The sequence below is a fragment of the Sinohyriopsis cumingii genome, chromosome 6 (genome assembly GCF_028554795.1).
Source record: "Sinohyriopsis cumingii isolate HCF-2022 chromosome 6, ASM2855479v2, whole genome shotgun sequence".
NCBI lineage: Eukaryota > Metazoa > Mollusca > Bivalvia > Unionida > Unionidae > Sinohyriopsis > Sinohyriopsis cumingii.
This window is the reverse complement of record NC_142966.1, coordinates 23,707,179-23,724,713: the sequence shown is the minus strand read 5'-3', so window position 1 is coordinate 23,724,713 and position 17,535 is coordinate 23,707,179. Positions and strand designations below refer to the sequence as shown.

General features: G+C 32.4%; 1 protein-coding gene across 1 annotated transcript in view; it reads left to right on the top strand.

Annotated features, from left to right (window-relative positions):
* Positions 1–17,535, top strand: part of LOC149796490 (choline/ethanolamine transporter flvcr2b-like) — a 52,809-nt gene that overhangs the window by 23,633 nt on the left and 11,641 nt on the right. Inside the window, exons 5-8 of the mRNA XM_089961204.1 lie at positions 921–988; positions 4,439–4,542; positions 6,687–6,797; positions 9,619–9,724. Of these exons, the coding sequence (XP_089817330.1) occupies positions 921–988; positions 4,439–4,542; positions 6,687–6,797; positions 9,619–9,724 (389 nt within the window). The remainder of the gene's footprint in view (positions 1–920; positions 989–4,438; positions 4,543–6,686; positions 6,798–9,618; positions 9,725–17,535) is intronic.

Below are 17,535 nucleotides of genomic sequence, written 5' to 3'. Positions count from 1 at the left end.
GAAAAATTGTTAAAGCTACGTTGAAAAACCAAATCACACACACACTCACATCTTGCATCTGATGAGCTTGTGAACACTACACAAGCCTTATTTCTGATCAGATTCTGTAGTGTATAAGATTGTATTATCTAGATTGTAGAGGAGGTTAGCATCCACACATATTAATGTGGTTATCAGGCTTTTGATTAGCAAAGCTTGTAAACAAATTAGAGATCACAGTTCTAAACAGGTTTTGATCAGGTTTGTATTATCAGGATCTCAGAGGAATTCAATTATGAGCAACATCCATGCATAATAATGAGGCGATCTTGTATTCTATTGGTATATAGTGGATATCTTACTTAACCATAAATATCTATTAGAGCAAACATGATGCATGGGCAGGCATTTCATCAAACTTCCCTTACTCTTGCAACTTGGTTGGCAGACTCAAATTGCTTGAATGCAAGCACATCAGCACTTTAAATCAGTATTGTAGGCTATGCCTGTACACCAAAATACCCCCTCCTCAAAAAGAGTAATAAAAAAAATAAAAAATAAAAATATCCCTGGGATATATACAAGCACCTGAATAGCAAAGGTAATGATAGTGCATATCAATGTTCTATTTTTGGGGACCACCATTTAGTAAAGAAACAATTGTGTTTGGTTGTTTATGTTACATGGAGAAGTGGTATGGAAAGAGAAGTAAAGAATATTGGTTGAATAGGTTACTGTTTATGCACGGTAGCACTGACATCAACAATACAGATGGATAAAACAACTGAATGATTTATTTTGTTCTTGCATGTTTAGTCCTCTTTAGATATGATACAGTGATTACACAATCACATTATAACAAAGTCATATTCTGTATTTTGACTTTACACATTTGCATAAAGTTACCTTTCCATTTTGATTCATATTTCATATTTCTCTAGGAATCAACACTGGATCCTACTATGCCCTTGGAACGCTGTTGAATCCAATTGTTCTCAACTATTTTCCTGTAAGTAGTGACTTCTTTTTAGATCTAGTTATTTTTTATTCTTTTAAATATTTGTATATTTCTAAAGATAACAGTTTTCAAGGCTTAAATCATATGATATAGGTATTCAACTCGTTTAGGACCCAAAATACTGTATAACTGATAGGGTCACTTGATTACTGTGGGCAATTTGTGTACACCTGTCTCAAACCAGTGTACTGCAAAAATTAGTCCACATTACCTTTCACAAACAATGATTAAATCTTACATGAGATATTGCATCTAACCCCAGTCTGGCCTTGATTTTGTCATCTGTATAACCTAATTACAAAGGTTATGTTGCATCAATTGTTTTGTTGGTGGCAGGATTTTATTTTTATTGACCTTTTTCATGACTTATAAAGATGGTTGACATTTGTCATAATTAAACAAAGTCAACAATTTGTCTGCCAGATGAAAAACTGGACATACATTTCCTGTGTTTGCAGATAAAAACTGTCACAAAGTATTGAGTAACAAATCTTCTAACTTAATTTCAAATGATTCTAGATGGAAAGTATTCAGTAACAAATCCTCTAACTTAATTTCCAATGATTCTAGATGGAAAGTATTCAGTAACAAATCCTCTAACTTAATTTCCATTGATTCTAGATGGAAAGTATTCAGTAACAAATCCTCTAACTTAATTTCCAATGATTCTAGATGGAAAGTATTGAGTAACAAATCCTCTAACTTAATTTCCAATGATTCTAGATGGAAAGTATTGAGTAACAAATCCTCTCACTTAATTTCCAATGATTCTATAGATGCTCAGGATTAATACCAGTTTGTGATTTTTCAGTTTAACTGAAACAGTAAGAGAACAATGGCATTAAGCCAGCCAATGAGTATGTGCCTTTCAGCATTCGACCTTGATTTCAATGAGACTTAATCTAATGTGGCAAAGCACGTTATGTTGAAATTGATTTAGCATGTACTCTGTCAGATGAAATTCCTCTTTACCTGTTACTGACTTGGTTGAGAGCAAACATATATGCATAATAATTGGGTACCATTTTTTTTAGGTACATTAAAAAGCAACAGCTTTGTTTTTTTAATTGTTTAAACATATTTTATTATCATAATAGGATAAAATGGGATTGGACACCAATTCTAACAACTTAAATTAGGTCTCTTCCTACATGATATGATACAAGCATTGCAACATATTCAGCATGAGAACATAATGATGAAAAATGATTGGAGAGAGAGAAAGAGAAAGAGAGGCACAATGACAGTAATCACGATTTGAGTAAGTTGAAATTGTCTAGTAGCGGTTATATATTTGCATGCGTGATGCAAAAATCTATATTTTTCGTTTGCATTGAGTTTTCCCCAAAGTAATATATCTAGGCTAATAGTTGCATATGACATTGAAAGTAAATTTCTCATCAACAGCTTAACATGAATTGTCTCTGATTTTAACTGTCATGTATTTTCATATTTTCTTAATAAAATGTTTTGATCGAAACACCAATTTATAACATTAAAAAGCAAAGAAAATTCAATCAAAAAATATTTTCATAATCATCAGGTAAGACCTGATCCTGTTAGAAAGTTACATAATTCGAACATGTCTGAATAAATCAATTATTTCTTTGAGCAGCAAATAAATCTGTTTATTTCTTAGTCTGGCAATATGCTTCTTTTTGGATTCCTACTTTTTGTTTTTGGGAAATAGTTTCACTATACTTAGACCCCACGAAAAATATGTGTTTCCAGTTGGCTGATCATACCTGTTTTTCATTGCCTACTCTAGCATTTTTTCACCTGTAGTACCCCCCTATTCCCAAAATTGATTTATGCTTAATAGCTGGTTGAGCCCATTACTTGAAGTGTTTAGTAAATTCTATATACTAATTTTACACACACACACACACACACACACATACATACATACTCACACACACACACACACACACACACATTCATACATACATACATACACACACATATACATACATACTCACACACACACATTCATACATACATATATACACACACTCACACACACACACACATACATACATACATACATACATGCATACAGACACACACACATTTCATACATACATACACACACATATACATACATACTCACACACACACATTCATACATACATACACACATACATACATACACACTCACACACACACACATACATACATACATACATACATACATACATACATACATACACACACACACATTCATACATACATACATACACACTCTCACACACACACACACACACACACATACATACAAACATGCATGCATGCATACAGACACACACACACACACACACACACACACATATATATATATATATATATATATATATATATATATATATATATATATATATATATATATATATATATATATATATATATATATATATATATAATAAAAAAATACCTACCTACCCTAATTTTAAAAACAGTGCAATAGGAAACTCACATATGGTGGGGGGGGGAGGCTTAGGCCCTAAGAAGGTACAGTTTAGAATTGCAGAAATTCTGTCATATTGCATGTGAATGTAATGTACAGTTAGTTTATCATTCACCGAGACTGTGGATGACCTTAGTCGTTAGAGTTAATCCATTTAGGCACTGTATTTAGGTTAGGGTTGATAGAATTAATCCATTAGGCACAATATTTAGGTTAGGGTTGTTAAGAGTTAATCTATTAGGCACAATAATTAGGTTAGGTTGTTAGAGTTAATCCATATAGGCACTGTATTTAGATTATGAAGAAGACTTATGTAAAACCATTAGAAGCAACATTCATCAGCAAATAAGACTTTCAAATACTGTATCCCTCAATATGTCATTGAGATCAACCCTGCTTATGATTGTTGTTGTTGTGGGGTTTAACACCATTTTTCAGCACATGATACACTATGCATGGCGGCCAGTATTAATGGTGGAGGAAGAACCTGGGAACAACCACCGACCCACGAGAAGCTACTGGCGAGCTTTCTCACATACCCACACTGGCCAAATCCTAAACTCAAACCCACGCATACAGAGGCGAGATGGCGGTGATACGTAATGGAGAGCGCTTTAGACCACTTGGCCAGCATATGATTGTAAAATGTCACGAATGTGTAAGTCACAAATTTTATGCATGGATCCAGTTTGCCAAACAATTTGATAAATAGATTTGATGTGATGATTTCAAGATCAATAATAAGGGGACTTAGAGAAGTTTTCCATTAAATTATGGTGTCTCACAAGAAAGTGTATTAGTCCTAGTTCACTTAATGAACTGATCTATTTGAAATAACATTTCATAAAAATTAATGAATTATGTTCCTGGCTTTGAAAAAGAAAAGAAGCATTTAATTAAGTGACATGCTTATTTTAATTCATATTATAATATTTCTGCAGATAATGCTGTGCAATGCTTTTTTCATCTCTTAACAGAATCATGAACAAACTGCAGGGGAGATTGGATTGACAATAGTTGTGGCTGGAGTGTTTGGGTCCATTTTGGCGGGTATTTGGTTGGACCGAACTAGGGCTTATAAGTAAGTGGCTAAATATCGTAATATTGAATGCATTGACAGCACTGTTCCCCAAACTCCTTACCAGTGCACTTGGAGATGCACGTTTGTGTAAATTGAAAGGTGAGGACAAGACATGAATTATTATGGTAGGATGCATAAATAAAGTAACCGTCCGAGTGACTGTGTATTTAGAGGAACATAAGTTTGGATTGCCAAGTGTCTGCTTGCTATCTTCACAATTATGTTCCATCTATTAAAGGTGTGTGCTAAGTGGAGAGGTTAGGGGGGTTGCTTCATGCAAGCAAGGCGACAGGTGATGTCACACGTGTACCTGGGTTCAGTTCCCAGCAGGGGACAAACTATAATCTGTATATCATCTTTCTCCCCTTCTCTCTCTCTCTATGTGGGTGGGTTTATGTGTGCATGTATGCATTTCTGTGTATCTATATACGTGTATATATATATATATATATATATATATATATATATATATATATATATATATATATATATATATATATATATATATATATTGTTACATTTAGGCTCTTAAAAAACGCAACAAGAAAAGAGAGAGTGAAGACAAAAAGCTTTGTAAAATTTATCAAATAATTTATATCCCTTGAAAAACAAGGTAAAAATGAGAAAAAGAACTTTAGGTTCTATGAATCAAATCCAAAAATAATCCAAGAATAATCCAATAATTAAAAAATAGAAGACATAGTAATAAAAAGTCCTAATGAAACTGAGTTTGAATCCCGATGAACTCCTAAATGGGAGGCGATGATATATGCTGTGGTCAGCGTCATCCTGATATGTCAACAGTTCTTTGTTGAATCACAGAAAATAATATTCCAGTGTTTGAATTCTTTGTAAATTTCTATAACTGTCCTTGTCCAAGAATTAATTTAGAGCACAAGTACTTCCAGGGAAAAATAATCTCGTGGAATCCAAATAATTTGAAGAAAAATTAAAAATTCAACTCAAACTGGTCACAGCATTTAATACTTTGACTTCTCAAGTGTTAAGGCAAGAATGACTTTTCTTTTTCAAAACATCAATATTAAATCTGGCTATGGCACAAAACAGATGCAGGGCAATCATCCAGAAAAAACAGAGTTTGAAACAATTGTTATTTGTCACATACTTCAAGTATGGCCTCGATTTCACTTTATGAATTAATATTTTTTTCAAAAGTTGTTTTCTTCAACTCACTGATTTCTGAATCAAGGTTAGAAACTTTGTCAGTATTAGATACAAAGTTTCTATTATTAGTGTTTATGAAAAACAGTCAGGTCAAACTGAACTGAATTTCCAGAAAATGTCAAATCCAGTAAATAAAATTACATTACAATAGCATGTAATGGAATTAAACAAATTAAAACTAACAAACAAACAAATTAAATCATATGTATGTATGTATGTATGTACACACACACACACACACACACACACACACACAAACACATGCACATGCACATATGGAGAGGGAGAGAAAATCTTGTCTACCCTCATACTCCTAAAAGTTATTTGTTTTAATCACAAAAGATCTGAAGCTTAAATATTAAAACGATGAAGCTTATGTTACCTATCCCTAGGTTTTCTATCACACATGCATATTTTTCTAGTATCCATTGGTTTTCTATCACATATGCATCATTTTAGTTTTCTGGTATCCATTGGTTTTCTATCATATGTTTGTCATTTTATTTATCTAGTATCCATTGGTTTTCTATCATATGTTTGTCATTTTATTTTTCTAGTATCCACTGGTTTTCTGTCACATATGTATCATTTTAATTTTCTAGTATCTCCAAGTTTTCTATCATGTATTCATCATTTTATTTTTCTAGTATCTCTAGGTTTTCTATCACACATGCATCATTTTATTTTTCTAGTATCTCTATTTTTTTATTACATATGCATTATTTTTTATTTTTCTAGTATCCCCATGTTTTCCATCATATATTTATCATTTTAGTTTTCTAGTATCCCTAGGTTTTCTATCACATAAAGGTTTTATTTTTCTGGTATTTAGGTTTTCTATTACACATGCATCATTTTATTTTTCTAGTATTCCCAAAATTTCTATCACACATGCATCATTTTTTTCCTAATGTCTTTATATATCAGTATTGTGATCATATGATACATTCTTTTACCAGGCCAACAACAGTTGGAATCTACTTCCTATCTCTGGCGGGGATTGTGGCCTTCACCTTCACCTTAGATGTGGGCCGTATATGGATAGTATTCGTAACAGCGGGAACATTAGGGTAATTATGTGATAATTTTGTTGAAAAATATTCCCAAATACCCAGACTCTGTTGTTTTTTACCAACATATCACCAGTGTTTGACAACACTAAATTATACTGAATGATAATCTGATAATGTGAAGGTTTTAATGCAGTAATATTTTGGGAGTATGTTCATCAGCAAAGTTCATTATGCCAGTAATGATGATGATGATGATGATGATGATGATGAATGAACAGATGAACAGATGAATGATTTCTTTAAAATGTAATGGTGACTAAGATTTTAGTTTAGCAGATATGGTATTAAGCTGAAATATAAAATTATAGAATAATATGCTTACATCTCATAGCATATATAAATACATAATGGAATGAGGAAATAAATAATTAATTATAAATTAGGTAATGGACACTTCATGTTCTTGCTTACACATGGAAAGTACTACACTTGGCAAGTGTATACAAAATAATAGGTAATAAGTTAGGTTTGACTTTGGAATATTAAATGACAATAATAAGATTCTGTTGACAGTTACATTAGACATGGAGGACTTTGGAATATTAAATGCAATAATAAGCTTCTATTGACAGTTACATTAGAAATGGAGGACTTTGGAATATTAAATGGCAATAATAAGCTTCTATTGACAGTTACATTAGAAATGGAGGACTTTGGAATATTAAATGACAATAATAAGCTTCTATTGATAATTACATTAGAAATGGAGGACTTTGGAATATTAAATGACAATAATAAGTTTCTGTTGACAGTTACATTAGAAATGGAGGACTTTGGAATATTAAATGACAATAATAAGCTTCTATTGACAGTTACATTAGACATGGTGGACTTTGGAATATTAAATGACAGTAATAAACTTCTGTTGACAGTTACATTAGACATGTAGGACTTTGGAATATTAAATGACAATTATAAGCTTCTATTGACAATTAGATTAAACAAGGAGGACTTTGGAATAATAAATGACAATAATAAGTGTCTGTTGACAGTTACATTATACATGGAGGACTTTGGAATATTTAATGACAATAGGAAGCTTCTATTGACAGTTACATTAGAATGGAGGACTTTGGAATATTAAATGACAGTAATAAGCTTCTTTTGACAGTTACATTAGAAATGGAGGACTTTGTAATATTAAATGACAATAATAAGTTTCTGTTGGCAGTTACATTAGAAATGGAGGACTTTGGAATATTAAATGACAATAATAAGCTTCTATTGACAGTTACATTAGACATGGAGGACTTTGGAATATTAAATGACAGTAATAAACTTCTGTTGACAGTTACATTAGACATGTAGGACTTTGGAATATTAAATGACAATTATAAGCTTCTATTGACAATTAGATTAAACAAGGAGGACTTTGGAATAATAAATGACAATAATAAGTGTCTGTTGACAGTTACATTACACATGGAGGACTTTGGAATATTTAATGACAATAGGAAGTTTCTATTGACAGTTACATTAGAATGGAGGACTTTGGAATATTAAATGACAGTAATAAGCTTCTTTTGACAGTTACATTAGAAATGGAGGACTTTGTAATATTAAATGACAATAATAAGTTTCTGTTGACAGTTACATTAGAAATGGAGGACTTTGGAATATTAAATGACAATAATAAGCTTCTATTGACAGTTACATTAGACATGGAGGACTTTGGAATATTAAATGACAGTAATAAACTTCTGTTGACAGTTACATTAGACATGTAGGACTTTGGAATATTAAATGACAATTATAAGCTTCTATTGACAATTAGATTAAACAAGGAGGATTTTGGAATAATAAATGACAATAATAAGTGTCTGTTGACAGTTACATTATACATGGAGGACTTTGGAATATTTAATGACAATAGGAAGCTTCTATTGACAGTTACATTAGAATGGAGGACTTTGGAATATTAAATGACAGTAATAAGCTTCTTTTGACAGTTACATTAGAAATGGAGGACTTTGGAATATTAAATGACAATAATAAGCTTCTATTGACAGTTACATTAGAAATGGAGGACTTTGGAATATTAAATGCAATAATAAGCTTCTATTGACAGTTACATTAGAAATGGAGGACTTTGGAATATTAAATGCAATAATAAGCTTCTATTGACAGTTACATTAGAAATGGAGGACTTTGGAATATTAAATGACAATAATAAGCTTCTATTGACAATTACATTAGAAATGGAGGACTTTGGAATATTAAATGACAATAATAAGTTTCTGTTGACAGTTACATTAGAAATGGAGGACTTTGGAATATTAAATGCAATAATAAGCTTCTATTGACAGTTACATTAGAAATGGAGGACTTTGGAATATTAAATGCAATAATAAGCTTCTATTGACAGTTACATTAGAAATGGAGGACTTTGGAATATTAAATTACAATAATAAGCTTCTATTGACAATTACATTAGAAATGGAGGACTTTGGAATATTAAATGACAATAATAAGTTTCTGTTGACAGTTACATTAGACATGGAGGACTTTGGAATATTAAATGACAATTATAAGCTTCTACTGACAGTTACATTAGACATGGAGGACTTTGGAATATTAAATGACAATTATAAGCTTCTATTGACAATTAGATTAAACAAGGAGGACTTTAGAATAATAAATGATAATAATAAATTTCTGTTGACAGTTACATTATACATGGAGGACTTTGGAATATTAAATGACAGTAATAAGCTTCTTTTGACAGTTACATTAGAAATGGAGGACTTTAGAATAATAAATGAGAATAATAAGCTTCTATGGACTGTTAGTCAACATACTTGTATTTTACTAACATCAGGTTTTTCATGACGGGCTATCTACCTGTGGGGTTTGAGTTTGCTGCAGAAATAACGTATCCTGAATCAGAGGGGACCTCATCTGGGCTTATCAATGCCTCTGCTCAGGTATATTTTAGTTTATGCTTTTCAGTACAAAATTAATCCATTTTCTGGATTTTGATTTTGAAACAAACACACTCTTTCCATCTAGCTATCGTTGTGAATATTGTCACTAAACAATTGATTCTCTCAAGATGGTTTTGTTTATATGAATTTATAGATTGAATCTGTTTTTGAAGTTCATAGCTCATACCATCCTCTGTGTACTGATTTATTAGATTAAAGTTTAACATGACTTTTTCAAATATATCAACTTAACTGGATCACATCATTTTATTGGTTTTATTCCCATGGAAAGTGCAGCTTTGATCGAGCACTTCTGCAATTTGGATCATTCCTAAAACCAGATTGAGTAACATTGACTACTACCATGTCTATTACTAAAAACCAGACAGAGTAACATTGACTACTACCATGTATATTACTAAAAACCAGATTGAGTAACATTGACTACTACCATGCATACTCCAAAAAAACAGATTGAGTAACATTGACTACTACCATATCTATTACTAAAAACCAGACAGAGTAACATTGACTACTACCATGTATATTACTAAAAACCAGACAGAGTAACATTGACTACTACCATGTATATTACTAAAAACTAGACAGAGTAACATTGACTACTACCATGTATACTCATAAAAACCAGACAGAATAACATTGACTACTACCATGTATATTCCTAAAAACCAGACAGAGTAACATTGACTACTACCATGTATATTACTAAAAACCAGACAGAGTAACATTGACTACTACCATGTATATTACTAAAAACTAGACAGAGTAACATTGACTACTACCATGTATACTCATAAAAACCAGACAGAATAACATTGACTACTACCATGTATATTCCTAAAAACCAGACAGAGTAACATTGACTACTACCATGTATATTCCTAAAAACTAGACAGAGTAACATTGACTACTACCATGTATTACTAAAAACCAGACAGAGTAACATTGACTACTACCATGTATTACTAAAAACCAGACAGAGTATCACTGACTACTACCATGTATACTCCTAAAAACCAGATTGAATAACATTGACTACTACCATGTATTACTAAAAACCAGACAGAGTAACATTGACTACTACCATGTATTACTAAAAACCAGACAGAGCAACATTGACTACTACCATGTATTACTAAAAACCAGACAGAGTAACATTGACTACTACCATGTATTACTAAAAACCAGACAGAGTAACATTGACTACTACCATGTATACTCCTAAAAACCAGATTGAGTAACATTGACTACTACCATGTATTACTAAAAACCAGACAGAGTAACATTGACTACTACCATGTATTACTAAAAACCAGACAGAGTAACATTGACTACTACCATGTATACTCCTAAAAACCAGATTGAGTAACATTGACTACTACCATGTATACTCCTAAAAACCAGATTGAATAACATTCACTGCTACATTGTATACCCCTAAAAACCTGATTGAGTAACGTTCACTACTGTCAAGTATATTCCTTAAAAAACTGATTGAGTAACATTCACTATTATGATGTATACTCCTACAAAACCAGGTCTGAGTGTCACTACCACCATATATACTAAAAAACCAGATTGAGTAACATCCACGACTACCATATATACTTACTTATTAATTGTTCTTTGTTCTTCTGATCACTCCTACAAATTTTCATAGACCCAGATTTACTGGCACATAATGTGATGGCAGATCTGCATCTGTGTAGTTTGCAGTTGGACTTGTATGCAAGTCTTTATGGTAATACGAGTATTAACCTTCATTTTATTGGTTTTATTCCCTTGGAAAGTGCAGCTTTGATCGAGCACTTCTGCAATTTGGATCATGCCTAAAACCAGATTGAGTAACATTGACTACTACCATGCATACTCCTAAAAACCAGATTGAGTAACATTCACTACTACCATGCATACTCCATAAAACCAGTTTGAGTAACATTGATGACTACCATGTATATTACTAAAAACCAGACAGAATAACATTGACTACTACCATGTCTATTCCTAAAAACTAGACAGAGTAACATTGACTACTACCATGTCTATTCCTAAAAACCAGACAGAGTAACATTGACTACTACCATGTCTATTCCTAAAAACCAGAGAGAATAACATTGACTACTACCATGTCTATTCCTAAAAACCAGACAGAGTAACATTGACTACTACCATGTCTATTCCTAAAAACTAGACAGAGTAACATTGACTACTACCATGTCTATTCCTAAAAACCAGAGAGAATAACATTGACTACTACCATGTCTATTCCTAAAAACCAGACAGAGTAACATTGACTACTACCATGTCTATTCCTAAAAACTAGACAGAGTAACATTGACTACTACCATGTCTATTCCTAAAAACCAGACAGAGTAACATTGACTACTACCATGTCTATTCCTAAAAACTAGACAGAGTAACATTGACTACTACCATGTCTATTCCTAAAAACCAGAGAGAATAACATTGACTACTACCATGTCTATTCCTAAAAACCAGACAGAGTAACATTGACTACTACCATGTCTATTCCTAAAAACTAGACAGAGTAACATTGACTACTACCATGTCTATTCCTAAAAACTAGACAGAGTAACATTGACTACTACCATGTCTATTCCTAAAAACCAGACAGAGTAACATTGACTACTACCATGTCTATTCCTAAAAACCAGACAGAGTAACATTGACTACTACCATGTCTATTCCTAAAAACCAGACAGAGTAACATTGACTACTACCATGTCTATTCCTAAAAACCAGACAGAGTAACATTGACTACTACCATGTCTATTCCTAAAAACCAGACAGAGTAACATTGACTACTACCATGTCTATTCCTAAAAACCAGACAGAGTAACATTGACTACTACCATGTCTATTCCTAAAAACCAGACGAGTAACATTGACTACTACCATGTCTATTCCTAAAAACCAGACAGAGTAACATTGACTACTACCATGTCTATTCCTAAAAACCAGACAGAGTAACATTGACTACTACCATGTATATTACTAAAAACCAGATTGAATGCTGAATAGCATTAACTACTACTATGTATGTTCCTAAAACTAGATTGAATACAGGTATAGCAGGTATGGGATAAATTTAAGTTGGGATAATATTTGTCTTGTCATTGGTGATAAGAATCAGATTTTGTATTACTAATGAAATTGGTATATTGTGAAGTATCAGAGAATGGATTGGATTACCTTTCAGTTTGAAAATTTTGTAACATACATGAAATGTAGATTTAGTCACATATATGAAGCTTAGATATAGTCATGTACATGAAGCTTAGATTTAGTCATGTACATGAAGCCTAGATTTAGTCATGTACATGAAGCCTAGATTTAGTCATGTACATGAAGCCTAGATTTAGTCACGTACATGAATGATGCAACTAATGGAATGCAGTTTCCTGAACTCCTTCTAAATATGGTTGACAGAAAATAGTATTTATGATATACTTAAGTGTGAAATACAGAGACTTATTGGCAAAATAATTTTCATATTTATTTTCATTCCCATGTTTTCACATGTGAAACTATAAGATTTCCTATCATGCCTTGTAATGCTTGATTGTGTGTACCTACAAAAGTGGGGGCCTCGAATGGCTGAGTGGTCTAAAGTGCTCTTCATTGTTGATCACTGCCATCTCACCTCTGTCTGCATGGGTTCAAGTCACGGATTCAGCCAATGTGGGTTTGTGAGAAAGCTTGCCGTTAGCTTCTCGTGGGCCAGTGGTTCTTTCAGGGATTTTCCTGGATTCCTTCTCCACCATTAATATTGGCCACCATGTATAGCCTATTATGTGCTGAAAAATGGCATTAAACCCTACAACAACAACAACAACCTACAAAAGTTGAATCTGCAAAAGAAACCTGAGTACTTTTTGGGCTAGAACAATAAATAACAACTGCCTTAGATATGCATTGACACAGAACAGAGGATAATCATCTCAAAGGGCCATTATAACTGAAGTACCACTTTAAAACATTTACTATCCATGTCCTTGTGATAGCATGTCAATTTATATGAACAGCAGGCTCATAATTGAAGAGTAATGGGTGCGATACCCAGTCTGCTGTATCTGTGCATACTTGGGAAGGGCACTTAGCTCTCATTTCCTCTGCATGATACAGTCAGTAAGCTGTATCTGTGCATACTTGGGAAGGGCACTTAGCTCTCATTTCCTCTGCATGATACAGTCAGTAACATGTGAATGTGCCATTGAAAACCAATTAACCAGTCAGCCAATGCGTATTCAACATACATAAAACCTTCTGGAGGTGACCTACCAGAAAATGGAGGATCTCGGGTCATTAATATGAATAGTGTCCCAATGAAGAAATAAAATCTTTTCAATGATATTGGCTAGAAAGTGCCTCACACTTAGTGTCCCAATAAAGAAATAAAATATTTTCAATGATATTGGCCAGAAAGTGCCTCACACTGCTTCTGATGAAATATTTTAAAACTTGATCCTTTAAAGTAACCTTTGTTGACAAATCTATCTTGGTTGTATGTTTATGATTTATGAAACCTGGATGCACCTTGCCATAATGTTTACAACAGTTGCTGTTCTAAAGTACATACATTTGTACTTCTCCTATAACCAGAATATTGCTAATACATTTGTACTTCTTCTACAACCAGAATATTGCTAATAAATTTGTACTTCTCCTACAGCCAGAATATTGCTAATACATTTGTACTTCTCCTACAGACTGAATATTGCTAATACATTTGTACTTCTCCTACAACCTGAAAATTGCTAATAAATTTGTACTTCTCCTACAACTAGAATATTGCTAATACATTTGTACTTCTCCTACAACCAGAATATTGCTAATACATTTGTACTTCTCCTACAACCAGAATATTGCTAATACATTTGTACTTCTCCTACAGACTGAATATTGCTAATACATTTGTACTTCTCCTACAACCTGAAAATTGCTAATAAATTTGTACTTCTCCTACAACCTGAATATTGCTAATACATTTGTACTTCTCCTACAACCAGAATATTGCTAATACATTTGTACTTCTCCTACAGACTGAATATTGCTAATACATTTGTACATCTCCTACAACCTGAATATTGCTAATACATTTGTACTTCTCCTACAGACTGAATATTGCTAATACATTTGTACATCTCCTACAGACTGAATATTGCTAATACATTTGTACTTCTCCTACAACCTGAATATTGCTAATACATTTGTACTTCTCCTACAGACTGAATATTGCTAATACATTTGTACTTCTCCTACAACCAGAATATTGCTAATACATTTGTACTTCTCCTACAACAAGAATATTGCTAATACATTTGTACTTCTCCTACAGACTGAATATTGCTAATACATTTGTACTTCTCCTACAACCAGAATATTGCTAATACATTTGTACTTCTCCTACAACCAGAATATTGCTAATACATTTGTACTTCTCCTACAACCAGAATATTGCTAATAAATTTGTACTTCTCCTACAGACTGAATATTGCTAATACATTTGTATTTCTCCTACAGACTGAATATTACTAATAAATTTGTACTTCTCCTACAGACTGAATATTGCTAATACATTTGTACTTCTCCTACAACAAGAATATTGCTAATAAATTTGTACTTCTCCTACAACCAGAATATTGCTAATACATTTGTACTTCTCCTACAACAAGAATATTGCTAATACATTTGTACTTCTCCTACAACAAGAATATTGCTAATACATTTGTACTTCTCCTACAGACTGAATATTGCTAATACATTTGTACTTCTCCTACAACCAGAATATTGCTAATACATTTGTACTTCTCCTACAACCTGAATATTGCTAATACATTTGTACTTCTTCTACAACCAGAATATTGCTAATACATTTGTATTTCTCCTACAGACTGAATATTGCTAATACATTTATACTTCTCCTACAACCTGAATATTGCTAATACATTTGTACTTCTCCTACAACAAGAATATTGCTAATACATTTGTACTTCTCCTACAGACTGAATATTGCTAATACATTTGTACTTCTCCTACAACCTGAATATTGCTAATACATTTGTACCTCTCCTACAACCAGAATATTGCTAATACATTTGTACTTCTCCTACAACCTGAATATTGCTAATACATTTGTACTTCTCCTACAACCAGAATATTGCTAATACATTTGTACTTCTCCTACAACCTGAATATTGCTAATACATTTGTACTTCTCCTACAACCAGAATGTTGCTAATACATTTGTACTTCTCCTACAACCTGAATATTGCTAATACATTTGTACTTCTCCTACAACCAGAATATTGCTAATACATTTGTACTTCTCCTACAGACTGAATATTGCTAATACATTTGAACTTCTCCTACAACCTGAATATTGCTAATACATTTGTACTTCTCCTACAACAAGAATATTGCTAATACATTTGTACTTCTCCTACAGACTGAATATTGCTAATACATTTGTACTTCTCCTACAACCAGAATATTGCTAATACATTTGTACTTCTCCTACAACCTGAATATTGCTAATACATTTGTACTTCTTCTACAACCAGAATATTGCTAATACATTTGTATTTCTCCTACAGACTGAATATTGCTAATACATTTGTACTTCTCCTACAACCTGAATATTGCTAATACATTTGTACTTCTCCTACAACAAGAATATTGCTAATAAATTTGTACTTCTCCTACAACCAGAATATTGCTAATACATTTGTACTTCTCCTACAACAAGAATATTGCTAATACATTTGTACTTCTCCTACAACCTGAATATTGCTAATACATTTGTACTTCTTCTACAACCAGAATATTGCTAATACATTTGTATTTCTCCTACAGACTGAATATTGCTAATACATTTGTACTTCTCCTACAATCTGAATATTGCTAATACATTTGTACTTCTCCTACAACAAGAATATTGCTAATAAATTTGTACTTCTCCTACAACCAGAATATTGCTAATACATTTGTACTTCTCCTACAACCTGAATATTGCTAATACATTTGTACTTCTCCTACAACCTGAATATTGCTAATACATTTGTACCTCTCCTACAACCAGAATATTGCTAATACATTTGTACTTCTCCTACAACCAGAATGTTGCTAATAAATTTGTACTTCTCCTACAGACTGAATATTGTTAATACATTTGTACTTCTCCTACAACCTGAATATTGCTAATACATTTGTACCTCTCCTACAACCAGAATATTGCTAATACATTTGTACTTCTCCTACAACCTGAATATTGCTAATACATTTGTACTTCTCCTACAACCAGAATATTGCTAATACATTTGTACTTCTCCTACAACCTGAATATTGCTAATACATTTGTACTTCTCCTACAACCAGAATGTTGCTAATACATTTGTACTTCTCCTACAACCTGAATATTGCTATTACATTTGTACTTCTCCTACAACCTGAATATTGCTAATAAATTTGTACTTCTCCTACAACCAGAATATTGCTAATACATTTGTACTTATCCTACAACCTGAATATTGCTAATACATTTGTACTTCTCCTACAACAAGAATATTGCTAATAAATTTGTACTTCTCCTACAACCAGAATATTGCTAATACATTTGTACTTCTCCTACAACCAGAATATTGCTAATACATTTGTACTTCTCCTACAACCTGAATGTTGCTAATAAATTTGTACTTCTCCTACAGACTGAATATTGCTAATACATTTGTACTTCTCCTACAACCTGAATATTGCTAATACATTTGTAC